At 37.6% G+C, this 27,571-nt stretch overlaps 1 protein-coding gene across 5 annotated transcripts in view; it reads left to right on the forward strand.

Annotated features, from left to right (window-relative positions):
- Positions 1-27,571, forward strand: part of DMXL1 (Dmx like 1) — a 178,679-nt gene that overhangs the window by 124,249 nt on the left and 26,859 nt on the right. For all 5 annotated transcript variants that reach the window (XM_007497841.3, XM_007497843.3, XM_056803948.1 and 2 more), the window contains 5 exons: positions 4,450-4,628; positions 6,278-6,426; positions 14,345-14,430; positions 15,539-15,740; positions 17,786-17,903. In XM_007497841.3, the coding sequence (XP_007497903.2) occupies positions 4,450-4,628; positions 6,278-6,426; positions 14,345-14,430; positions 15,539-15,740; positions 17,786-17,903 (734 nt within the window). The remainder of the gene's footprint in view (positions 1-4,449; positions 4,629-6,277; positions 6,427-14,344; positions 14,431-15,538; positions 15,741-17,785; positions 17,904-27,571) is intronic.

A 27,571-nucleotide genomic window follows, 5' to 3' on the forward strand; every position in this document is an offset into this window, starting at 1 on the left:
TTCATCATTTCTCACAGTACAGTAGTATTCGATCAGAATCCTATATCACATGTTCAAGCATTCCTCGGGTGAGGGGAATTCCTTCAGTTTGGAGTTCTTTGCTACCTCAAAAAGAGCTGCTATCAATATTTTTGCATAGATGGCCCGTTTCCTTTTTTCTTTGATCCCTCCGGGCGAAGTGGCGGTAATATGCAGTTAATTTTGTGCTGCGGTGACATTGACTTTCACGGTACCTGCAGGCAGTGCTCTCAAAGGAGGGATTGTTGAGAGAGATGCACTCACAGGAGCCCTGCCTTATCCTCTCTTAGTATGCTCTGTATACTAATCCCAGAGACATGGGGTCTTAGCCAGCAGCGCCTAACCACGTTCAGTGAGGCTTGTGGTTATAGACCCTGGGAGAAGGCAGGCAGGGAAGAATTGAAGACTGCATTAGTGGAAGAAATCGCCAAAGACTCTCCTAAGCTGAGGAGTACCTCTATGGAAAATACAGCGCGTCTGAAGATTTTAAGAAAGAGTGAAAGAGTGGAGAGAGGGGATAGAAAAAGGCACGGAAGGAAAGAAGATAGGAGAAGTGGAGGCATGAACATGCCTGTCAGGAAACAGGGACACGCCAGGGCCTTCGAGCCTCTTAGGGTAGCATTTGGTACAGATTCAGCACTGTGTTGGTGGCTCACAGATAAATGGAGATATATTGACGTTGACTCGTTACGGAAGCTTCTCATTCTGTGGAAAAGAGGTTGTGTCAGGCCAAGCTTGGAAATATCAGTAGGGAAGTGGCATTTGCCTATTTGTATTCACTCCCCGTATTCTACAGAAAATCAGTAGATCTCCCTTCTCAGAAAAAAGAGGCCACCGTCGGAGCCAGTGGACGGGCCCGAACCGTAACCCCCACCTTACTGGGCACTGGGACACCTGGGACAGCTTTCAAGCGTCCTTAGCATCTTTGAGTCTGATGCATCCACAACCTTCCTGCTCACTTCTAGTTTTCCTCTGAGCTAAGTACTGTCTGTGACTGTCCGTTGGAGCTGGAAGGAGGGAGAAAACTAAGGAGCTATTGGTGTGATTTGATCAACACCCAAATGAATGAGGGACAGAACAACTCATGCTTCCTATTTGCATTAGTGTTTCAACTAGTGATTTTACCTGGCAATACGTGTTGACTGGATGGATCTTTCTTTGGAGAAATTATATGTGCTGTCATATTCTATGCTCCCATTCTCTGAGGACTCTTGCCTTTTCCTTTTTCTTTGAAAGCTCGCTGTAAGCCTAAAGGAAAAGTTAGGCACAAGGTAATTCCTAAACCTGGTTTAAGCGATCATGGGATCATGTTTTTCAGGCGCTTTCACTTTTCTGTGTATTCCTAAGCTTGGGTAGAAATCACAGTTTCTTCAAGCCCTGCAGTATTTGATTTTGCTTTGCTTTCTCTGTAGCCTACTTTAAGATGTAAGAGCTGCTACTTCAGTCATACTGGGTTGGTACTCCCCGTGTGGTACAAACACTTTCATGAAAAGTTTTTAACTGCTGCTGTGGCCAGTACTTGGATGAGCTTCTTTGACTAGAACTTAATTTGTTTAGTCTTATAGCCATACTATCCATAAAGGTTGTATCAGAAACCTTGAAAAATTTGACAGGACCTTTCCGAACTCAGGCGTCACCTCTGTTCCACTATAAGGCATCAAGTGAGATTTTGGAGGGAGGCCTCAAAACATAACAGCAAAGTAATTATCCAGGGAGATTTCCTCTTCTTTCTGAAGAGCTCTGTTTTCTCAGAAGTTTGAAGAAATTAAAGGTACAAGGCCTAAATATTTTCTCTTTTCAGATTTCTGGTAAACATCTTTTCACTCATATCATGTAGTCTTAATACTTTCTATTCTAAATTTTATTTCCATGTGTACTAATCTCATTCTTGTCACTATTAGTACATGAACTTTTAATAACCCTGTAACAATATCTTTTGTCCCCGGAGTGCCAGACATCCAACACATAAATGCCAGCATATACCAAAGAACTTTGGATCAACTGTGTCCCAGACATTCATATGACTGTTGCCACCAGCATTTGGGTCAATGCTTAAAATGGCTTACGGGCAATTGTGGACAGAATAAAATGATTTGAGGGCATTGCTGTCGCTTGAGAAGAAGAAATTAGAGATTGGAGTACTCCAATTCATAAAGAACTTAACGCCATAAGAATATTTTAGTTCTTCAGGTCAGAACAGATTGTTAATCCTTGTGAGGCAGATAGTCTTTTCTTTTCCAAGAATTAAATGTCACATATTTGATTTATAAAATATTAGTTAACTACTAGTTGTTGGAGAGCTCTGTTTAAAACTTTTTTTTTTTAGCTCTTTAAGTTTTAGAGTAAATTTTTCTTTGGCAATCTGAAGAAAAAGAAAAAAGTTGTGCCTTTTTGTTTATTTCTTCCTAGTTTAATTCTCTACTAATTTATCATAAAAATGAAGTTAAATGAATAGAAAAAAAACTAAGATCTCTTTTAGAACCGAAATTTTATGATTGTTCTTTTACCAAGACATTTTATTAGGTTTCATTTGTTTGCCAAAAAATATATTAAGAAATAATTGTTTGTAGCAGTTTTGGAAATTTTTAGCTATTTGTAGACAATACCAAATTATTCCATTTTCATTTATTGCCTCTCACTTTTCTGGTTCATCAATAAATAGCTGGATTCACAGACTGTACTTAAAAATTAATAAAGCATTAAAAGGGAGGGCAAAAAAGTAAACAACCAAGCACCTTCCTAAACTTGCTTTCTAATGTATACTTTCTCTTTTTTTTTGTTATTACATCTTAAGGGTGAAGAAAAATGTATATTGATAGCACTTTTTTTTTTTACCAAAGTTAAAGTTTGTCAGGACTTTTTTCTTGTATCTTTATTTCTGTTAAAAAGTAGTCATTTAGGGGGCAGCTGGGTAGCTCAGTGGATTGAGAGCCAGACTTAGAGAGGAAATGTCCTAAGTTCAAATCTGGCCTTAGATACTTCCTAGCTGTGGGACCCTGGGCAAGTAACTTAACCCCCATTGCCTAGTCCTTACCACTCTTCTGCCCGGGAATCAAGTACGGTAAGGGTTTAAAAAAATGTAGTCATTTACAAACTAGGTATTCTTTTTTATATAATATTAAGTCTTACAAGGTAGTATTCCTTTTGGTTGGGTTGTAGGACCACTTTCCCCCTCTTAATATCCCTTCCCCAGAGAAAGATAAAACACCAGCAAAAAATAAATCTTGAATTGTGATATGAATCAGGCTGATGATACTTCCAGATTTCTGGCAAGTAGTCTTGTACTATTTTATAGTTAATAGCAAGTATACTCTGTATACCTTTCTCATTATGAATTTTCTCATTATGAAAGTTGCATTGAAATTAAAAAAAAATTTTGCAAGGGCAAAGAACATTTCCAAATTACTACCTTGCATTAATAAATCAATCTGGCAAAACTTTTAGAATATATCTAAATTTGCCCAGAATGCATTGGTAAATTTGCACCTCTGAATCTTTTAAACCAAAGGCTAGTTATTAAAGTTAGGCAGAAACAAAAATTTTGCAATACCTTTCTAGTTACTTAAAAGAAAATTAATGATAACACTTAGATTTTGTTTTTAGTGCCACAATACTATTCTTTTAATTTCCTTAGTTTTAAAAAAAGTGATCATGTTAAAAGTTAATAAGTTTCTGCTAAAAATATGCATGTGCATGCTTTTTGCTAGTTGACCATCTCTAAACAATAAAATATAGAATAAATTGTGTTACAGCACAAAAATCTGCATCCTGTGCAAAGGTAAGTAAACTAATTCACATAAAAAGGAAATCATCTAAAAATCTTATGGAATAATTGTCACTTTTGGTTATCTGCATTTTTATGACATACATTATTGGCTAATAGATTTTGGCGAGATTTATTATACAATAATTTTTAATGACAAAATTATGTTTTTTAATGAATGGAAAAATAAATTATGTAAAGAATTTTGCATTTAAAGCAGTACAGGTATTTAATACCTAGTGTAACATCAATGACTAGAAATGACATAAATCTCCCAATAATTTTTTTTACCTTGAATATAAATTTACTTGATAATTTCAGTTCTTCAGGTAGAGATTAAGGATCTCTTATAGTGGGAAAATTTTTTTCCTATCCACCTTTAGTTAAAAAGAAATCCTAATTCTGTACTGGTGCTTTTTTAAAATTCTAGCAATAGAAGAATGATGACAAGATTTCCCTGAAATTTGCTTTTATCCCCTTTCATTTTTCCCTTTCTGATTTCTTAATTGAGTAATACAAAGCTTTTGCCTCTTGTACTCATTTTTATTTTTATGTAAACAAAATGAGATCATATTAAGTAGGAAGAAATCATAAATTTTATTGAACATGAAAGTTGTATTTCTCCTTTACTGATATTTCTCCCCTCCCTCCCCCTAAATTTTGTTTAGTTTCTTCTTCAGTTGAAGATGGTGAAAAACAGCACAAACGATCTAGGACATCAAAAATAGCTTCCAAAGAGGGCCCTCTACAGAACTCTTCCTCACCTGCTGGAGACCAGGAGTCTTTGATCTATAAGGAAAAATTTATTCCTCCTGAGCTTAGTATCTGGGATTATTTCATAGCAAAGGTACCTAATGTGATCCTCAAATATTCATGTATTCAAATTCAGCTGAAATTATTTTAAAACAAGACTCCATTTTCTTTTACTTTTAAATGTTATTCTGGAACACTTTTAAAGAGATAGTTTTTACAGGTTAATTGTGAGAAATGTTTTTTTTGGGGGGGGGATCATCTTCACTTTCTAAATGGTTTACGCCTTCTTATAAAAACCAATAGTTTGATGATTTATGACTTTAGAGATTTCTAAAAGGGGAATTTATGCTTTGATTCTAAAAGGATATAAAACACATATACAGGATGGGGAAAAAAGCAAGGAGAAGAAGATATATTAATGATAACATCAAGGGAATAGAATGGTTGGAACCTGAAACAAAGACTCGTACTAGTATGTCAAATTTTCAGAGACAAAAGGAAGGAAGAAAATATGCATGAATTAAGCCTTTATTGTGTGCCAGACACTGTGCTAATGTGTATTGCTGTTGGAGAAAGGTTGGATGCTGCACAGCTTAAGTGGGAAAGGAGTTACTGTCTGATTGTCATTGTTTCTTTAGTTCTTGCTGCTGCATGTTCCCAGAGATATAACAGTAAGGCACTTGACTACCTCCTACCTGAGGAACACAAATCAAAGAGAATACTACTAACTCGTCTCCTCTAGCAGAGGAGAGCCATTAGAGAATCAGTCAGCCCATCAGTAAACATTCATAAGTGCCTTCTATGTGCTAACCACTATGGTAGGCACCGGGGATAAAAACGAAGGGGCAAATGCAGTTCCTACCCTCAAGGCATTTATAATCAAATGGAGGAGACAACCTGCAAACAAAACTGTCTACAGCAAACCACATGCGAGATGAGCAGGAAATGATTAAGAAAGAGAAGGTGTTGGAATCAAAAGGAGTTGAGAAAGACTTCCTGTAGAAGGAGGGATTTTAGAGCAGGCATAGGAGAGAACCAGGTAGTTCCTGGAGCTGAGTGATGGCAAATCTTGTTTGTGGAACAGCTAGGAGGCCGTTGTCTCTGTACTAAAGACCGTGTCAGGCATTACGGTACGAGAAAGCTGGAAAGGTAGGAGTAGGCAATCAAGGGCTTTGAAGGCTGATCAGAGTTTTGTGCTTGCTCTTGGAGGCAATAGAATAGGTAGTCCCTGGAGCTCATTAGTGGTCTGACATGTTGATATAGTTTAAAGATTTTTTAAGTTTAAGGTTAAAGATACTTCAGTAATTCAATAGAGAATGAATTGGGGTCGGGAGAGATTCGAGGCAGGGAGACCCCCTGGGGTCACGTTTTGGAGACATTAATTGCTTGGCACACCACTATGCCAAAACACAAAGAACAATGAAGCAACAAGCATTTATTAAGTGTTTGGGTTTTTTATGTGCTAGCACTAAGTACTGATTTTGGCTAGTTTCATATCACTAGTAATCTCATATCACTGAAATCTCCATTTCAGTAGGATTCTCAGCTACATTTTTGTTCCCTCTGTTACCTGTACCAGGATCAGAATGTCCTTTGTCTTTTTTTTTATCTGCTGTCAACAGAAGTGCCAATAGAAATGTTTTTTTTTTAATGTTTTTAAAAACATAAAATACTGTTTAGATATGTATTTGGATGTCTTGGTTAACGTGATTGGATTATGAATTCTATTGAATTTTATTTTAGCCTTTTTTACCACCTTCCCAAAGTAGAGCAGAATATGATTCAGAAGAGAGTCAGGAAAGTGGTGATGATGAAGATGAGGATGGTGATAATGAAGATGTTTTAACTTCAGATTATCAACTCCAAGAACATGCTAATTCAAATTCATACAGGTATAAACTATGTATTTTAAGTTTCTTTGGGACAATTTCATTTCTAAAGCATTTCAAGTACTTGATCATTTATATAAGATTTTTAATCTTTATACATTATAGAAAAATTGACTTCTTTTTCTGCCTCTGCTTTTCAAGATCTGGGCCATCAATACCTTGTATCCCCTTTATCCTCTATCACTCTTTTTCAACTATTCTGCCTCTCAACCAAGATGTCATGCTATTGACCATACCTTTTTGACAGCTACTCAGTCTTCATATATCAGGATACTCAGGTCTGAACTGTCTTCCTTTCTGGCTCATTTTTACCTTGTCTCCATTGCTCCCTTTTCCTACTACCACCCACTAAATGTGGCCCTTCTCTCAATGGTGAATTCTTTCATTACCATAACTTTAATCATTGCTTCTAGGCAAGTGCTTTATCTCTGGATTTGCACCTTACCTATTCTTTGAACTCCATTCTCAGGTTTCTGTCTGACCACTGGATATTTCGACATAGATCAGTATCTCAAAGTCAACATTTCCCAAATTGAATTTCTTCCTCCTTATCTTGAGCCCAGCTTCAAAATTTGGCCTCCCTCTACTTCCTGGACTATAGCTGCCCCTTCCTGTTGAGCCTACTTTATGATAGCATTATCTTTTGTCTAATCTCCATACTGATGGTCTCTGCTCTCCAGTCTGTTCTTCATGATGATTACAGAATAAACTTCTGAATGCGTGAGTCTCACTGACATTTCAGGAACCTTTGGTGGTACCCCTTAATAAACCAAACACATGATGTGCTCCCCTCTCAGGTCTAGTTACAGCTCTGGGTATGGCCATTCACTTTAAATGAAAGAGATGCCTATCTCGTCTGGATTTAGATGCCTGTTTGGGCTGGTCGACCGTTCGGACTTGAACAGTCAAGTTCCAGAACATTTCTTTAGTAGATCTATAGTTTCTGAGGCTGAATTAGAGCATCCTGACTCTGGGAGTGGTGACAGCACTACAGTAATGCTATTGTCGTTGTTGCATTAGTAGCTTTTATTTTTCCATGACTTCCAAAACCCACTCTCTGAAGGCGGAGATGCTTATAAGAGAGGTCAGTCCTTTTAGACATGTAGAGCTCTCAAAGGTGCTTCTGTCCTTCCTGATGCTCTGCATAATAGGTCTATCAGCCATCTTTTTTCTTTTTTATATACATAATATTTTTCGCATATAGAAACAGTCACTAACAATTGTGCTTTGAAACTTGGGGATCCAGATTCTCCCCCTCTTGCCTCCTCTCTCCCAGGCCTGTCCGTATTCTGATTCAGGTTATGCCAGTGTTGTCTTTCCGTGCATAATTCCATGTTCCTTATGCTAGGAAGGAAGACACACATGACACATAAGCAAAAACTCATGAAAGAAAACAGGTGAAAAGTGCTATTCCATTCCGACGTGTCCTATTAGCATAGGCTGGTTCTGTTCTTGTGGTCACTGTCCTCCCGGTTCTGCTGACTTCACTTTGCCGAGCGGCTGAGGGGATTAAGGAGACAGTGAGGGCACTCTGGAGTGGACTGACTTGGGTGGGTTGTTTTGTTGGAGAAGCCAGACTGCAAGAGCGACGAGGGAACGGCTATTGAACGTGTGGAGGCTGGCAGCGGTGATGGAGGAGAACCCTCTGGGAGCCATCGATTCCAAGTAAATGGGACCTCGACTGTGATGTAGAGAAGCAGCAACCAGATGGAGATCGCTTAGACCTGAGGGCAAACCGGGAAGTAGCGCCCGCATGGGGCACGGGGGCGAGCAAGTCCTGTTCAGGTTTCAGGGTTGTGGGGCTCCAAGCAGATTCGTGAGTAGATAAGTGAGGGACTGCTAGCCAAGAAGAGACTGACAGGCATGAGATAAAGTGGATGAGGAAAGGAGCCCGGGCTCGAGGAGAAGGCCAAAACCGATAGCCGTGTCCGCTGGGTTTATCGTCTGTTTTTAATGAGATAATGCCTTCATTAATTGATAGGACCTCAATAAACAGCCATGGTGGGAAAGGAGCCTTTGATGCGGTCCTTGGCTCCATTTCTTGTGCCATGGCGGGCAGAACATCAGGATTTTTGAGCCTGCCTTCTTTCTTGGAATCAGTACTGTGGATTGGTTCCAAGGCAGCGGAGTGATGAGGCCTGGGCAGTGGGGGCCAAGGATTCCCCGAGGGTCACCCCGCCAGGTGTGTGAGGCCACGTTGGAGCCCAGGCCCAGCTCTGAATCCACTCCTGGCTCTGCCCTTTGTCCCCTTTGCTGCTTCACTGCCCTGAAGCCCGGGCCTTTTCTCTGGCAGCGGGCCTTTGTGGTTAACTCTGCCGGTCGTTATTCTAGCCGAGAGGCGTAGAACGTTCAGCAGTCCCTGCCCTGGAGTCACTCACGTTCTCAAGAGTGTACACATCGCCCATAAACGTACTTACCTACAGAGGGGGGAAGGAACTAGCTGAGGGACCAAGAAAGCCAGAAGGTCGGGACTGAGCCATCGGCCAGAGGCCATGAGGGGGAGAGCAGCCAGGGACGTGTGCAGAAATGTGAGGTGCAGAGTCACGGAGGAGCCATGGAGTGTGTGTGCGTGGGGGGAGAGGGAAGAAGAAGACGGCTGGAACCCTCCGCAGGGGAGAGCTTTTGAAGCCCTTTACATGTGAACTGAACTCTTTCTTTGCTCTGGACGGTAACGGGGAGGCACGGGAGCGCTTTAGGTAGTGGGAGTTCACAGGACCCAGGCCCACACACAGGGAGATCGTTAACTCGGGAAGACCCAAGAGCAAGCTCGCACTTCAGTCCAGAGATTGAGAACCAGAACCAGGCGGCGTTTGGGTGCATGTAGAAAAGGGGTTAAATCTAAGTGAAAGAAGGAAACAAGATGTTGGGCAAGGAGCAGGTATAAAAGGAGCACCAAAATGTCAACCCTTAGTGAAGGGAATGAGTTAGGGAATGGTTAGTGTGAGAGGCCCATAGGCTCTCCCTTTGAGAAACTCAGAGGCCGTTACCTAGATGTGTGGATCCTAAGAAATGTCTTCATGGAGTTGATGATAACAAAATGCATGCGAGTTGATCAAGTAAGATCATCAACCGAGAGCGTTAAAAAGGGAAAAGAGAAAGGGGCCCAGGATAGAACTTTGGGGGACACTCGTGGCAGCCTTGTGAATGGGAATGAAGGAGGCAGGCATGGGAGTAATCCAGTGTGGTTGTTGAGAGAGCTTCATTGATGTTAATATAGGAATGGACGCGAAGAATTTGAGAGTAGAGAATGTGGAGTTTACTAAAAGGCTGGTTCCCAAAGTCCAGAAAGGGACGGGAGGGAGACAAACACGAAAGAAAGAGGAAGAGGAGAGAGTCTAGGCATTGCAGTCACAGGCAGGCCACCACACAAAGAAGACATCGGCATAACGATGAAATGAAAAGGTAGACCAAGGAGTTTTTGAACATCGCTACAGAACACTTTGGGTTGATAGCAAGGTGAATATGATCATCTGTGTGCATTTCAGGTGAATTGGCAGGGGAGGTTGTAGGGATTTACTGGAAGAGTGAAGTTAGGTGTTTGTACTGTGACATCTTTTAGTTTCAGGGTAAGTTAGAGAAGAGAAATGAACTTGAGTAATTATTATAGGTGAGGATTATAATTCTTAACATGATTATTTTGATGATTTGAGATAATGTATGAAGTACTTTGTTAATTTATATATGAAGTCAGAATTTATTTTATTTCTCTGATTCTAATGAAAATAAGTAGTTTGTTTGCTCAACCTCAACATTAGGGATGTATATGAAAGCATAGATCCATTAATTCACCAAAAGGTCCTGTTCTGGGTCGCAGAGATAAAAATGAAATAGTACTCATGCTCAGAGAGCTTAAAATGGAAAGAATGGCTCCTAGGTTCTCAAACTTCTTTTTTCCCTTGACTTCTAATTCAGTTGAAATTCCTTTTTTGCATGATCTCTTAAGTGCAAATTTGATCATCTTTTCTCATTTTCTCATCTCTTAATTTTTATTGATCTTTCTGCAATATTTGACACTGTTGACCCATTTTTTTCCTCATGAATGCTTTCTTCTCTTGCTTGTTTCAGATGCCTTTCCCTTAGTTTTCTTCCTTTCTTCCTACCTGTATTCTTCCCATCTTCCTATATCTGTTTTCCTTTCTGTCTTCCTACCCATCCAGTCTCCTTCACGGGACCATAATCCAAATATCAGGTCCCAAGTTTGGGTCTGCCAAAGGTTCTCTTGGTTCTCTTTTTTCTTGGTGACTGCATTAACACCTTTGCTTTCTGTTTTCTTTTCTATGCAGATTTTTCTTGAGCTCCAGTTTTGCACCTAATGCTTTGCTGGTAAATGTTTAACCCCACTCCACCCTTTGCCCCACCCCCCCCACCCCCAAAAAAGTACACATGACACACTTCATTATTGACATCTTCCTCATTAGTTTTTAAAGACTAGATGATAGCAATATAACAATAAAATCAAAACCTGATTTTGAACATCTGCCAATTTCTGAAGGGAAAAGGCTGATACTGAAACTCTCTAAGTCGGCTCTCAGGCTGATTCTAGCCCGCCCTTGCTCGTATCACAAACTACTTTGGGGGTTTCTCAAACTGGATATCTTGTAGCCATCTTAAATTTAATGTTTCCCACATATTACTTTACCCTGCACATCTGTCCTTCTGAATTTCTCTGTTTTTCTTGAGAGTACTACTAACATCCTTATCATCCAGAGTCTCACACTTTGGTTACTCATTTACTCGTCACTTTCTTTCTCAACAACACATACACTAAATGGCCAAATCTTGTCATTTTCTACCTCCGTGTCTTTCCCATCGATTCCCTTTCTTTTACTCACACAACTATACTCCCCTAGATTCCCTTGTCCAGTTCAAGGCCTTATCACCTCTCAGCTGGACTATCGTAAAGTCTCTCCCCAGCTGAAGTCTTTCTCCATTTTGTCTTTTACATAGCTTCTAAAGTCACTTTCCTAAAACTCGGGTCTAATCAGTTCACACCTTATTAAATTCCAATCGATCCTGATTCATGGCATGATCAACTTAGTTATTCCGTCTTTATCTCATTCTTTTTCTTGCCTAATGTTACGTGTGCATAGTTGTTGTTTTTAAATTAGTTGTATGGGCTACCACACTGGACTCGCCGACCTTTCATGTCCCTTCTTGCCCAGGTGTCTGGGATCTGTAATCATACATCATCGAATCATCAAAAGGGCTTGGGGGCTCCTTTTTCTTTTTGCCACAAGAACCCGTGAAGTAAACAAAAAGGCAAAGCAACTAGTGTTCTACTCTGGCCATCTTTTGTAGTGAGAAGTGGTCCAGTGGCGGGGGGAGGTCGGAGGGTCTAAGACTCCATCGTTCTGAGCCCCTCGGGGAAAGACATGAACAGAAATGGCAAACGATAGGCAGTCTGTGACGGGATTCAGCTTGGCGCAGTGGAAGGGGAGCTCACACCCGTACTAACGGAGATCCACCCTTGGACCTTCAGTCTAGCTAATCAGTCTCAATCTGGTATCTGAGAAATCGTAGACTTTTGTTTTGGATCACCATGTTTCAGATAATGGTTCTGCTTTGTTCTCCCGTGTATTTTATCCACTTAAACACTATTCTGAGAAGGTATGCAAAGGCTTGGCCAGTCTGAACCACAAAGAAACCCCGGCCTAAGCACTCTATTTTTACCTGCATTCTTTAAGTGGATTCTCTGTGTAGTACACACGGCACGAGCATGCAGTGGCAAAATCAAAATCAAAGCAGTCTGCCCGCGCGATCTCAAGATGCTGATCTCGTTTCCCTTCATTCCGCACCCTTTTTCCCTATGGTGACCGGATCTTCTTTGGCATCTATTTTGTCTCATTAACAGTTTTTATTGCATCTATGAGTTCTGAGAAACCTCTACAATAGACTCACAATATCATGACCAAAAATGGACATGATAGAAGAAAAAATTAAAGTGATGCGGTAGGCCGAATGTTAAGTATATGGTCAGAGATCCTAACTCTACCACTTATTCCTTGTATGATCTTTAACTTGTTTCTCCTTTCTGTAGCTTTGGTTTGGGATCTATAAAATGAGGCGGTTAGGCTGTATGAATTTTCCTTCTGGTTCTAAATTAAGAATTCTGTGATCAGTTCTTGCATCATGTGCTGAAGAAGAGGTATAAAATTTGGGGCATTTTTGTATATCATTTGCCTACCCCTTCTCATTTTATAGGTCATAAAACTGAAGTGAAATGACTTATTTGTGATACAGAGAACTAGTTACATTGAATCTTAAAATGAGCATTTTGTATTTAAAGTCAGCCTCACATAATAAGAGAAGGTAAAGGGGGCATCTGGGTAGCTCAGTGGATGGAGAGTCAGGCCCAGAGACGGGAGCCAATACTCAGTATTGAGTCTAAGATAGAAGGTGAGGGTTTTTTTTTAAAAAGAGAAGTTAAACATTTATATGTTATAAAAAGTATAAAGTGAGTACACCTACAGCCCAAATTTGACACATTTAAAAACCATCTTACAACAAATCTTTAAAAGCAATAGGGATGAAAGCTTACTACAAATACAATATTGAAAAGATTAATTATGGATAAAAATCTTAGATTTATATTCGACAATGATTAGAATTGCCATGATTTGTTTGAACCTCGGGGATAGCTATAGTGATTACTAAGAAATGACTGGTTGCTGTAAGGAATCGGGTTGTGGATCCAGTGAGATATAAAGGAGAACCAAAACAGTGCAGTATCATGAAAGTCAAAGGAAGGAAAGGAGAAAGCTTTCTCTATGCATATCTTCTAATAGGAACTACCCCCCCGCCCCCATTCAGATGGAGAACACAAAAGACTTCCTGATGGTGCCCAGCACTTTTATGATCATCTGGACAGGAACAATATATTATTTTCAAGAAATAGTACATCATTAATTTCCTCATCTCTAAATGAATAAGTTGGACTTAATGATCTCTGAGACCCCTTTTGCCCCTCGGCCTGTGAACAGATGCTTTTGCTTTTCCCCTTTAGTAAATGTTTCTGAGTGCAGTAAAACTCATATTGTGACTCCTGCCCTGCTGAATTATTTTGCTATGAGATAACTAGGTAAAGTCCCCAAAAATGTGATCTAAAGTTACTTTTGAGGTTGGCCAAAGCATGTCTTTTTCTCTTCCTGTTTTATAGGTTCATAATAAATACCTGCCAGCATATGTACCTGGATATTCTGTTTCTCTTACTTATATCCATACTTTTCCCCTTTAATATGTGCATATATAACTGACGTGCTTTTTAACAGGCTTTATATTTCCAGAAACCCTTTACATCTTCTTAATTCACACTAGTTATGAGTGATGTTCCATTTGTCTATTATGTCTTTTATTAATATTATAACCTTGAGCCTTGATCTCTTGTTATTTTGGCTCATTTCCAATTTCCTCACATTTAATAACAAACATTTCACTAGAGGACCGAGTGTTTTCCATTTTATTTACTATTATTATTACTTTGTCTTCCTTGGGGATATTTTTTTTGGTCAAGTAACTATCTTAATTTAGGGAATTTATGATGAGGAACCTCCCTCTACTAATGCAGATCATTGACTGCCATGCAATTTATATGGCCTTAGGGAGTTGACAGGGATACTTGGAGATTAAATACTTTGCTCAAGGTTGTCCAGCCTATATGTCTAAGACAGGATTCAATTCTGGACATTCTTCAGTCCATTGTGCAATTCCGTCTCTTGTTCTCTTTTAGTTAACATATTTAAAGTTAATTTATTCCCATCATACCTAGCTTAAAATATATTTTTTATGCTAAAGGAATTCAACCTTCATGGGAAAGGTGAACCAGTTAAGACTGAGATGACGATGTATTAGAAAGATGCTGTTTGAACTATAATGTACTCTAAGATTGTTAAGTTTATAAATAATTCATTGATATTATTTTTAGTTGGTCATTGATGCGATTGGCTATGGTGCAGTTGGTGCTTCATAATTTGAAGACTTTCTATCCATTGGCTGGTCATGATCTTTCAGGTAATAACTATTTTAATATTTTAATATCTATTACTATCTTTACTTTAGAGCCTTTATATTAAATAGAATAATAGTTTTTCAAATCCATCTTCCCAAACTTGTTAGCCATTTGATAAATATTTCAAAAATTTTATGTTTGTATTCATTTGCATGAGTAATTATGCTGAAACCTATTTATTTATGAATCCAATTCACAGAAAACTTAAATCCCTGCTCTATACAAAGCACTGCCAAGTACTGGGACAGATACAGAAACAATTTAGCTATGGAATCTGGAATTTACAGTCTACAGTGTTGCTCCAAGACCAAGGAAGGAAAAATCAGTTTTGACCGAAGAGTTAGTTTTAGAGAAGGTAGAAGAAGGAATAATGTACTTTATGAGTTGTTACAAGAATGTCCAAACAGAAGTAGACATTGGGCATTGGAATATGTAAATATAGAGCTAAAGATGAAGCTATGTCTGGAGTTATTCGTACATGGGTGATAGTCAAAACTGCAAGAGTAGACAGTATAAATACCACAGCCTAAATAAGACTGAAGTCAGGACTTTGGGTACTTTGTATTAAGTAACTGAAGGAAGCAGAGGAATTGGAGAGGCAGAAGAAAAGCCAAGAGATTGTGGCTGGGAACAGCCAGAAAGAGGACAGAGCATGTAAGGTTATCAGGGACCCAATCTTTTCTCGTTTGGAATTTGCTACTACCTTAGAAAAATTTGTCTTGGAGCCAGCAGCAGAATAGCTGGACTTGCCAGCTAGCCAGGAGAGCAGTTTATGTGACCCATCTGTATCCTATTTTGCAGACCATCAAATCTTCATAACATGAAAGCTTTGTTTCTTTGCTTCCTTCTCATTATAATTTACTATGATAAATCATAATCTGATTCCTTTACTATTTGTTGACCTTGATGTTATTGTACATCATCTTTTTGTAGTTTTCTAAGACATTTACCTATTTTTTTGGATGCTATAAATATCAAAGATGTTGATATTTTAAAACTCCTTTGGATTCTCCAGGCAAAGGAGAACGGGTATTATATTGAATGTCAGAAAGCCATTTTTAGAATGGAAAGATAGCAAGAGTAAATAGAGGTACTTTATTTTCTATTTAGAGCTTCCAGTTAGCTCACCACTGTGTCATGCAGTTCTGAAAGCTCTTCAGTGCTGGGAACAAGTTCTCCTCCGAAGACTTGAAATACATGGGGGGCCACCTCAAAACTATATGGCAAGTCACACCTCTGAGGAAAGTTTGTCAGCAGGTCCTGCAATTCTTCGCCATAAAGCTTTGCTTGAGCCTACAAACACCCCTTTCAAGTATGTATTTTTATAAATGTTATCTTTGGTGTATATGTCAGAATTTTGTAGTTGATCATTGTCAACAGTAAAACGTTTGAAGAACATTTGAAGAAAAACAGAGCTTTTTGAAGAAAAAAATATCTATGAATCATTCATTCCTGGATTAGAAAAATGATTTCCTTGTGTCTGCCATGTGTCAGGTTTTCTTCCCTTCCATTTAGAGGTCTAAAACAGCTAAATTCTAAGTATTTGTTTAATTTGTTAAAAGGTAAGTATTTTCAGGCAGCTGAGTAGTAAAGTGGTTAGAGTGCGAGGCCTGGAGTCAAGATATGACTTGAAATGTGGCCTCAGATACTTCCTAGCTATGTGACTCTGGGCAAGTCAGCTAACCCTGTTTGCCTCAGTTTCCTTCATCTATAAGATGATCTAGAGAAGAAAACATCAAATCCCTCCAAGTATATTTGCCACGTAAACTTCAAATGGGGTCAAAAAGAGTTGGACGGAATGACTAAACACCAACAATTATTTTCATTGGCCCTTGACATTCATATCCTAATATCTACGATATTAGTGATGTACATTTTTATTCATTTTTTTAAATGGCTTGAATAGTTCTAGAATATATTCAGTATTTTCAAATATTGTCCATCAAAGCAGTTTGAGGTTTCTCCTTGGGAGGCTGGTAATACATTTTCTTTAGAACTGACTAGTTTGTTTCTTTCAGTGATATTCTCTTCTCTCCCAACCCCAACACCATCTCCAGTATATTTAGTGTAAAATAGGGTTCAATTAACATGTAGAAGAAAATCTATACTATTGTCTTCTGAGATTGTTTTCTATTTACTTTGTACAAATGTAATATGTAACTAGTTATTTACCTCCTCATTAGAATGTAAGATCCTTTGTGAGAAAGAACATGATCCACATCCCAAGAAAGAACTGTGGGAGTAGAAACGCAGATGAAAAACATATGATCAATCACGTAGTTCGATGGGGCTATGATTAGGGTTTTGATGTTGAAAGGTCGCTCTGCTACAAATATGAATAACTTGGAAATAAGTTTTGGACAATGATACATTCATAAGCCAGCGGAATTGCTTGTCATCTCAGGGAGGGTGGAGGGAAGAGAGGTAGGGAAAATCATGAATCATGGAACCATGGAAAAATATTCTATATTTAAAAGGGGGGGAGGGATGTAAGTTCCTTGGGACTGCTAGGTGACCCATTGGATAGAGAGTCAGGTCTGAAAATGGGAGGTCCTGGGTTCATAGATACTCCCTAGCTATGTGACCCTGGGCAAGTCACTTAGTCCCAGTTGCTTAGCTTTTACCACTCTTTTGTCTTGGAACCAATAATTAGTATTGATTCTAACACAGAAGTGAAGGGTTTAAGGGGGGAAATTTTTTAAAAAGTATATAAGTTCCTTGAGGAAAGAAACAGTTTTTTGCCCTTTTTTTGGTAACCCTAGAACTAAGCAGAATGTCTCATTTGTAGAAAGTACTAAATAAATGTCTTTTGACTAGCTATATTAAGTTTGCAATATTAGTTATCTTTTTTAGTTGATAGAGGAAAGAACAATTTATAAATTTATCATTCATAAACAATAAGAGGCCAGTGTAGGCTCCCCTATAACTTTAAAAATGTGATTGATTTAAACATCTGATTGTCTTATTTGGAATTCATGTTCTTACAAGCAACCCCCCCCCCCCCCCATTTTGTGGTAGTTTATTTTCTAAACATTCAACAGATAATTACATGGTAATTATTAATCTCTTGTGCTTTTTCTGTGTGAACCTAGCACAGAAAATTCACATAATTATTATGAAGTTGATGCAAATATCCATTTTCCCTATTGCTCCTTTATTCTTTAAGTTACTACTGAACTAGGTGGTCATGATATAAAATAATCTATAGCTCAATTTCATTAGGCTCTGGGAGCAGTATTTCTTTTTACTTTTATGGAAGCTCAGAGAATGATTTGTTTAAATAGAACTTAGGGCAACATAACACCTCCCAACAAATTAATAATCACTTTTGCTTTACTTCTATCTGGCTGTCTGCAGATCTAAACATCATCTGGCACTATCAGTGAAGAGACTTTGGCAGTACTTGGTGAAACAGGAAGAAATTCAGGAAACTTTTATCCGAAATATATTTACAAAGAAGAGGTGCCTAAATGAGGTAGAATTTAAAAATTATTGATTTGTGAAAGTTGTTTTGAGTTAAAGAGGTTTCAAAGTTGTTTTAAGACAAGTGACATTTCCTATAAAGTAAATCATCACTGAAAATTAGCCTTCTAGAAGAACAAAGCATATTTAAGGAAGTGAGGAAAAGACAAGTGGCAATCTCAAATTTCCAAACAGTTTGAATTTAGAGTATACAATTGGGGAGATGTGGCTAGGATTTTTTTAAATTTTATAGTAAGTATCCCCAACTACACAGTTATCCAAGATAAAATTTTTGGATTCTGTGGCATATTTACTTCCTAAGAAATACGGTTCTTGAATTTTTAAAAATACAACTTTATGAAGCTTTCAAGTTTTTCAGCAATTATAATATCTTTTAGACTTTTTGTGTGAAAACATGGCATGGTGTCGTTATCTTTCTAATTTTCAAGTACTTTTATCTACTACTTGTTTGTTTATATCTGTTGTTCCTTGTCTTCTGTTTTCATCATTCTTTGTAAGCCACTTTTGACTCTGACGATTTCATAAGTATAACATTTATAGATAACTTACCTTTTCCATTAGTACCAAATTATTATTCTGAAGTAGTGGAGTCTCCTTGACAACTGACAGGATGCAGTGGTTTGGTAAATAAAAATGGAAATGATTTAATAGCTAGAATTAAACTCAACATTTTCTTAGGTATGCTGTAGAATACTACTAAGTGAAGGTGTGTGTGTGTGTGTGTGTGTGTGTGTGTGCGCGCGCGTGCGCGTGCGCGTGCGCGCACCTATACATATAGTTAAGTTCCGCTTGTGTTTTCTCCCGTATTCCATATAGGAATGTAAGTTCACAGCTAGGTTACATGGACTATATGAATCTGTGTAATTTGTTTCAGATTTATGAAGCATGATTTTCTAGGGATAGATGAAGGTATTTTGTGGAGCTTCATTGTCTTTATTTCTTTGAAAGACAAATTAGGTGATTATTTCATCAAGTTTCTCGTAGTTCTGGTTTCTTAATTTATCTTAGTCCTGTGCAACATGTATAGTAAGTCTTTTTTTGTTGTTGTTGAGATTACAAGATTCCCTTCCTAACGCCAGGAAGGGTGCAAATTGTGAATTTGGTATATAAGGGTCAATTTGGAAATATTTTGAGTCTTACATAAATTACTTCAGATTCTTTTAAATTCAAAGCTCGTTTTTTTCAGTAATTTTTCATTTCTTCCCAAAACATTAGAGAGGGAATAATTTCAGTAGTAACCAGTATCTGTCATTTAAACAATCAGAATGGAACTCCAGATCACTCACAGACAGCTGAAGGACAGGGAAGCACCAGGGATAAGAATTCATTGATTAGTCAGAACTCTCTGAGGAAGAATTTCCTGTATATATAATTACTCTAAATTAAATTGCAGATGAAGCAGTGTTTCAAGAAATAGACTCTACTGGTACATAAGCAAAATCCTAATATGGCCAGATAATATGACTTATAAACTAATGCCTCTTAATTTCTCCTGTTCCTTAAGATGCAGAGATTCTTAATTTGGGGTCATAAACCTCTTTGACAGTCAAGAGACACCCCTTCTCAGAATAATGGTTATAAATGCATAAAATAAAATAGGATTACAAAGGAAATCAATCGTGTTAAAATAGGCTAATTAATATTTAAAAATTAAGTTCATAGATTCCCAAGTTAAGAATTTTTCCTCTAATATAATATTACATACGACAATTAAATGAAGGAAATTGTTTAAGGTGTAAAATAGGATTCATTTTTAATAGGAGAGTTTCAGTCTCGAAGAATTTTTTAAAAACACTGTAGTATTTGTAAGTAGTTTAAATAGTAACTAGTTATGGTGGATATGGATTTTTCTATTGGGGTAGATTAAACTTAGATTTTAAAAATATTCCCAGTAATCTTGCATGCTATATCTTATCTTTACTCTATCATATGGTTAATTTTTTTTTTATGAAGTCATTAGAGGACTACAATGAAACCATCAAAAATTCTATAATGGAGGAACCAAACATCAATAAGGTATAAAATAAAATAATATTCAACTGAAATTTCAAATTGCATTTTTCAAAGAGACGCTTTGCCTTTTTTTATTATGAGACTATTGCTCAGAAACCTATTGACCCATTAAAGTTAAGAACTGCAGGGATAATCAATTTAATGGGTTTAAAAATTTTGATTTGCTTGTTTTGTCAAAGAAGAAAATTCAGTCTTAAAGGGAGTTGACTATATCCTGCTTTTTGGCTATAAATTTTTCTAGTAAAAATTTAACAGTAAGTAAAACACTATAAAATATGATACCTTTTATATAAATAGCATTTTACTTTTAAATGTTATTAAAAGTTTTGTTCTATTAAATAATTTATATAATATAATAAAATTTATTTTCTAATAAATTCTGATTATTACCAAGTAACAAAAGTTGAGAACTTCTCTTTTTCCACTGAAAAGCAATAATCTCTAAATAGAAAAAATGTTTTTGAATAATTTCAGCATATAAAAAAATACTTGAACTTTTGCTTTGAGTATGATATCAAGACTTTTAGCAAAGAGTCTTATATTGTTTTAGAGAGGAAAATAAACACCAACCTCTCTCTATGACTGAATGAATTTGGTTAGGACAAAAGATTTACAAGCAAGAATTGTCTTTATGTTTTGCTATAATTTCATTAGAGCTACAAAGGCAAAAAATGAGAAAATACAGAACAAATGCAAAATATTTTCCATGATTCATGCATTATCATTCATTTATCTCTTTCCTCATCTATAAAATGGAAATAATAATAATACCTGTTATTATTCTCCTCTGTCCCTTAAAGTTCTTCATAACTTGCTTCCAGGCAGCTGTGGCTCAGTATTTGATGCACTGGACCTGGAGTCAGGAAGCCCTGAGTTCACATCTAGGCAAAATAAAATAAACGCACAATATTAAATATCAGTGTCAGGACACAAAACCCCGTCCCCAGTCTCTAAAATCAAGCACTGCAGATATGCTATTTTCAGGCACTTGGTTTTACTAATTGATCTAGCTAATATCAACATCAGCACATTTCTGGAAAACAATGAGTTCCATGAACTATAAGAATTGACCAGATTTGGCAGCTAATTAGTCAAGGATAACTCCTAGGTTGGGAAGCCTGAATTCCTGGAAAAATAGTGGTATCTTTTGACAGAAGTACAGAAAGTAAATTCTGTTTTTGACACATTGCATTCGAGATGCTTATGCAAACTTGGTGTTAAGTAGGCAATGGAAGATTTCGGAGTGGTGCTCAGAGCCCACTTGAACCTCTTGGTGACTTTTTAAGTTTATCTCTGTAGAGATAATAAATGAAGCAGTGGTTGCAAATGCAGTTTCTAATAGCATGAATATGGAGAGAGAAAAGTAGAAATGCCACGACAGAATTCACATGGAGGAAGGGCATGTATAGTACACCAAAATGATGGGAGGCAGTTCGGAGAAATGTCATGAAAAATCAGAATATACTAAAGGAAATGGTAGGTCAAGAAAGATGATGGCTGAGTAAAAGCCATTGAATTTAGCACAAAAAGAGCAATGATGATTTTTGAAAGAAAAGGAAATGTAAGTCAGATTGCAAAGGGGTTGAGAAGTAATTGGGAGTTGAGAAAAAGTCTATAGTCTTGAAGAGGTATTAGAGTCAAGCATACCTCCTTTAAGGACTGAGATTTTGACAACATGAGTCTGTAGTGGATCCAACAAGCATGCCTTTATCTTGTGGCCTTCTTCTATGTCCAAGCTGTTGCAAAGAAGGTGGATGATAGGAATAATCCATGAAGCTTCTGGATCCAGAAGCAATAGTCTAGGTCACAAGAGTCTAGTGCCTTCACAGTGAACCTATGGCACACATGCCCTAGGGCACACAGAGCCCTCTCTATGGGCACACTTGCAGTCACCTGCCAGAGTTCATTGCTAGAAAGCCAGAAAGATTCAGGGTGGAACTGTTCCCCTCCCCCTCTCCCTGTACCTGAGGACATTCCTTACTTCTGTGGCCACTCTGCTGAGCAGCCAATGGGAGCACTTCCTCCTTCTGGGGTCAGGAGCTGAGGGGGGGAGGGGGGATGGACAGGAAGATGGCAGTGTGGTTCACATATTTCATGAGGAGGCAGCGCAGACAGCAGCCTGTCGAGTCTGTGATGAAGGCGATTCCCTTGGTGGGGTTAGAGAGGAGCTAGGTTTGAGGGGAGCAAAACTCACAGCATGGCATATCCCTGGAGGGAAGCTGAGCACTCAGGCCACTCTCCTCCCCCTCTCCACACATTCCTCTCATCATCCGCCCCTCTGTCCGGTGGCCCAATGGGAGTGCCTCCTCCCTTCCCTGTCTGGGGTAAGAGGGGCAGTGGGGGTAGGGCACAGCCCTTAGTCTAGGGGTGGGACAGGGCAGGGTCTGGTACTCCAAAAGGTTCTCCCTCCCTATTTTAGGGTCTTACTTTAGGACTTTCTTAAGTTCCACATCACATTGTTCAGGTATCTTTCTGTCTATCTTACTCCAAGGAAATTGAAGCTTAGAATTTTAAGACAGTTGTATTCTCCTATATGCTACTATAGCTGGATTGTAATTAATATTCTTAATGAACAAAAACGGGGGTTTTGGCTATGGAGCTTAATGACATGTGGAGAATCAACTGCTTCGTTCTTCACAGAAAAGATGACACTTGGCATTTGTCTTTTGGTAGTAAAGCTCATTGGGGGGGGGGGTTCCTAGGTAGGCAAATTTAGGAGGTGCAGATTGCTGTAGGACCAAAGTGACTTTTAAAGTAAATTATAATTTAATTTCCCAAAGTAATTGTATATCTAATCTTGTCAAACCTATTGAGTTCCAGTTAATTTACATTATGAAGTGAGCCTTTATTTCTTAATGTCACGGAAAAAGCATGGCTGTCAGAGAGCCTTGGCTGTGACCTTCAAGCCACTGCGTTAGGGAAACCCAAAGGCAAGCTGGAAAGAGAGAGTAATTGGAAGTGCTACTCTGTGCGAGTCAGCGGCCTGTGAGGCCAAGTTAGAGGCCTGCCAGTCGCATTCAGGTACCTCACTCGCACTTGATTGAAGAGTGTGGATTCTGCAGAAGACCTGTGATTTTCAGCATCCCTTTGCTGGTTTTTATGCTCTATTCCAGAATGAGATGCAAGCTTCTACCCGCCACGTAGAGATAGTCGTGTGTATTCTTGCCCACCTCCATTCGCCAAGCATCTTAGTGTTCTCGGGGCCAGTCCTGGCGTGCCCAGCGATAGCGCATGGCCACTCGGGTGAGGTGTGGCGACAGGGCGTGCCCCCTGCGGTGTCCATTTCTGGGACCAGAAACGCCAAGTGGTGGTGCTGCTCCCTGATACATCTACTAATCTGCTAGTTTGACCGACTGGTCGTACAATTGCCCACCACCACTGAGCAGTTTTCATTTTCTACCCACCTGCTTTTTCTGGGGAAAGATGGCTAGTTCAGTCACGTCGGCGTGGATCTCAGTCATTAGAGGTTCTTCCTTGGTTTCATTCATTCATTGCCTTTTAGTTCACTCATTGAAAAAATATTCATGACACAGGATGCGAGGATTCTGAGCTTTGGCATTTTTTATTCCTAATTCCTACCCTTACTTTCCAACATCATTTTTTCATCTTTTTCCATTTTCTACCTTCCCATTGAAGTCACTATAAGCCCCAAAGTATATATTTGACTGGGTTTTTTAGGACAGAATTTCTTTTATATTCCAATGTCAGTGGAAGAGGTGAATTTTACTTTCCTTTAAAGTTCTCATCTAACCTTTACAAGGTTAGATTACTAAATGTTCTATGAAATGTTATTTCTTATTACCTTTGTGTATACAATGAAACTAATTTCTTTATTTACCTTTCTTCAGTGAACCAATGAGTTATTCTTTTACCTGCAACTTTTCCCTTCTGTTTTATTTACATATAAAATATTTAAGCATCTAATAGTGGCTAGTTGTTAGCCATTTTGATATCACCATTTAAATGAATATTTTCAAACAATAGTTTTGTTTTTATCACCTTTGCCTCCTTTTCTGCCATTGCCGAAAGTAAAAAAAAAAAGCAATTATATAGTTACAGGCACTATGGTAAAGGCTTTATAAATATTATCTAATTTGAAACTCACAACAACCCTGTGAGATAAATGCTATTGTTTTCCAGTTTGGAAATTGAGTTAGAGGTTAAGTGACTCTCAGCTAGGGTTATATAGTATTTGTGGCTAATTTTGAATTCAGATCTTCTTTAAAAAAACAAACAACCAAAAAGCCTCACTTTCTGTCTTGTATTCAATACTGGGTATTGGTTCCAAGGCAGAAGAGTGGTCAGGACTAGGCCATGGGGGTCAAGTGACTTGCCCAGGGTCACACAGCTGGGAAGTGTCTGAGGCCACATTTGAACCCAGGACCTCCCATCTCTACGCCTGACTCTCAATCCACTGAAATACCCAGCTGCCTCCCAGATTTTCTTGAATTTAGGCTCCAGACACCCAGCTGACAGTTCAGTAGAGGAAATTTCAGGAAGTCTCACACTTATTTTGTTTATATTTGACTCTTTTGATCAGAACATTGTGAACAATAGAGGCTCTTAGGATAATATTGGAAAATGTACCAGTTGTTTATTTGAGGTTGACTTGTTGATAGATGAGTATTCTTTGGCAGCCGTGCTTCTATCTTACCTTGGAATATAGTAAACCATGGTGTGGAAATGAATAATTGAAGAAATGACTCCGTCTGTAAGAAACTCGTTTTAACCTTTTTTTATCCAGGCATTGAGAAGACAGTAATAAAATTCTCAGCTTTTCCAGAGATATTTTATTTGGCTTTTTTAAAAAATTCTGTTGATATGCTTCTTTTTTTGTTGGGGGTTTTTTTTTTGTTTTTACATCACTGTGACTTAGGAAAATCTTACCCTCCTCCTATGATAATTGTTTAGGAAATAAGTATTGTTACGTGATATAAATCAATCCTATGCCTCTGTTTGCCCTGTTCTTTGCCTTTAGAGGCCAACAGGTCAGAGTCCTGCCGCACTGTCAGTCCCCTGAAATCATGATTGTGTATTACATTGATCAGAACTTCGGAGTCCTCCAGAATTGCTTTTCTTTACATCATTGTGAACATGAGATGAATTGTTTTCTCTGGCCTGCTTACTTTGCTTTAAATGAATCCATTCAGAGTCCTGTCAAATTGTTCTGAATTCTTTATATTTGCCATTTCTAACTGTGCAATAATTTTTCATTAATTTTATATACAAGTTATTCAACCAGTCCCTGATTGATGAGTTATCACTGCAACAAAAGAAAGTACATATACACGTAGGTGTAGACAGGAAAGGTTTCATATGCTTTTCATAGCTACGGAAAACGGACGTCTTTGAATAACTTGGGGTACAAATCCCTGGTAGACATATTTTCTGGGTAAAAGATTTAGATTTGTTCCTTCTTTTTCTTAAAAGAATAATTTCAAATGGTTCTCCGGTACCACAAGACCAGGCCAAAACTCCATCAGCAATTCATGAGTGTGCCTGTCTTCCCAACGTCTAAAATTGGTCACGCTTGGCTTTAGATCTATGGCTTTTACTTTACCCAATTTTTCCTTATACCTTATTAAAGAAGAGTTTAAAGTCATTTAGTTGATGGAATTGAGACGAGGACAAAGTCCCCTGATTGGAATCCAGTGGTTCAAGTTGCATTGCTTCTTTTTCTCTTTAATGAACTGGGTTCATTAGGAAGATGGCAGTAAGATATTGTCTTTAAGATTTCAGCTTTGGGGGGCAGCTGGGTGGCTCAGTGGATGGAGAGCCAGGCCTAGAGATGGAAGGTCCTGGGTTCCAATCTGGCCTCAGACACTTCCCAGCTGGGTGACTGGGCAAGTCACTTGACCCCCATGGCCTAGCCCTTACCACTCTTCTGCCTTGGAGCCAAAACACAGTATTAATTCTAAGATGGAAGGGGAGGGTTTAAAAAGATTTTTTTTAATTAAAAAAAAAAAAGATTTCAGCTTTGTTCATAATTAATATTTTGAGACCTTGTTGTTGAAAATCTTGTTTCAAGCTTTTAATGACCCAACAAACACATCTTTTCTACTAAAGAATATTTCTTTCCTTATCATAATGATTTCAAATATTCTGAGTAAGATATATCTGTCTTATAATACCAAATGATTGCTGCAATGACTGATAGGTGACTACGATAGGGAGATTATTTAAAGAAATATAGAAAATGTTTTAATTAACATCAGTGTTAGTGAATGCAATTTATTTTTGAATTTAGTTTCATTCCATTTTGACATTATTTAATTCATATGTAAACAAGTTTATTTCTTATGTGTGTTTTGACTATATTTAGATCCTTTTGGATAGTTTCTGATGCCTAGTTGCAAATGTAATCATAGTTTTTTTAAATCACCTATTCATTTAGTTATTGGGCATCCTATGTAGTCGTCTGCCATTTTCTACTGACAGTTTTATTGCTATTTGTAATATTAGTTATTAATCAATTAATGTAAACTTACTAACCTGAAATTGACTAAAATGACTTCTTTTTCATTCTTTTTCCACTTCAGATGTTTTTAGTAGTATTTTTGAAGGTTCTATTTTATATAAAGATTTAGAATGAACATTGTAGCTATTAATAATAGTATTTAACAGTTCTCATTGTATGCTAGTCAGTAAAACACCCACCCAAATAACTGGAATGCATAATATATTACTTGATAGGTTGCATTATGGATATTCTGTTTATGAGATCATAGGTTTAAAGACTCAGAGAAGTTGGGTATCTTATAGAAGTCACAGAGGGCAGTAAGCAGAGGCAGGATTTGAATCTAGCCGGTCCTCTGACTTGAAATTCATTGCTTTTTCTACCTTGTCCTACCAAAAAAACCCAAAAAACTACTTATATTTTCTAGGCAACCATCAATCAGTCCTTGCAACTTTTTTGAAGTCATAAATCTAGAGTGGATATGTAAACATTTGACCAAATATACTTTTTAAATTATTTAATAAGCCGTTTCCAAATACCAAGCAAGAGAATTGATCATTTAATGTATTTTTCAGGGAAAGTTTGCTAATAATGTTGTGGGGAATAGATTTAGACCTACAGCTTACTCATTTGGAGGCCATAGTGAATGCCACATGAATGGGAGGAAAAGTTAGTATGAACAAGTGCTTGGAGTATTTAAAAAAAATCTATGCAACATGAAACAGTATAATTAAAAGGAAGAAATTGATAAACTATGCCAGACTTGACATTTAAAACTTGACATTTTAAATGTAAGGAATTGTTAATATTTACATATGTTCACAGTATATAAATAGTTAGAAATAAATGGATAATTCCAGAAGACGAAACTCATTGTTAGCATTCACTTGTGGGGAAAAAAGGGCAACTTCATTAATAACTAAAAGATATAAATAAAAGTTTTTAAATATTAAGATTTTATCTATTTATAAAATTATTTAGTAAATATTGGCTGTTAATAGCTAAAATTTAAGTATTAAAATTTTTTAGAATGATATTTTTAAGGCATGTCTCATTTTAATGAATACATTGTATTCTAAAATATTCTAAAACATTTAAAAATATCCTCATTTCCTTACAAAGTGCTCTGAGCAGCCATTTACTTATTTAGTGTAGCAAAATATATTTATAATCTAGAGTTTAAAATTTCA

Source organism: Monodelphis domestica, chromosome 7 (assembly GCF_027887165.1).
Source record: "Monodelphis domestica isolate mMonDom1 chromosome 7, mMonDom1.pri, whole genome shotgun sequence".
Classification (NCBI taxonomy): Eukaryota; Metazoa; Chordata; class Mammalia; order Didelphimorphia; family Didelphidae; genus Monodelphis; species Monodelphis domestica.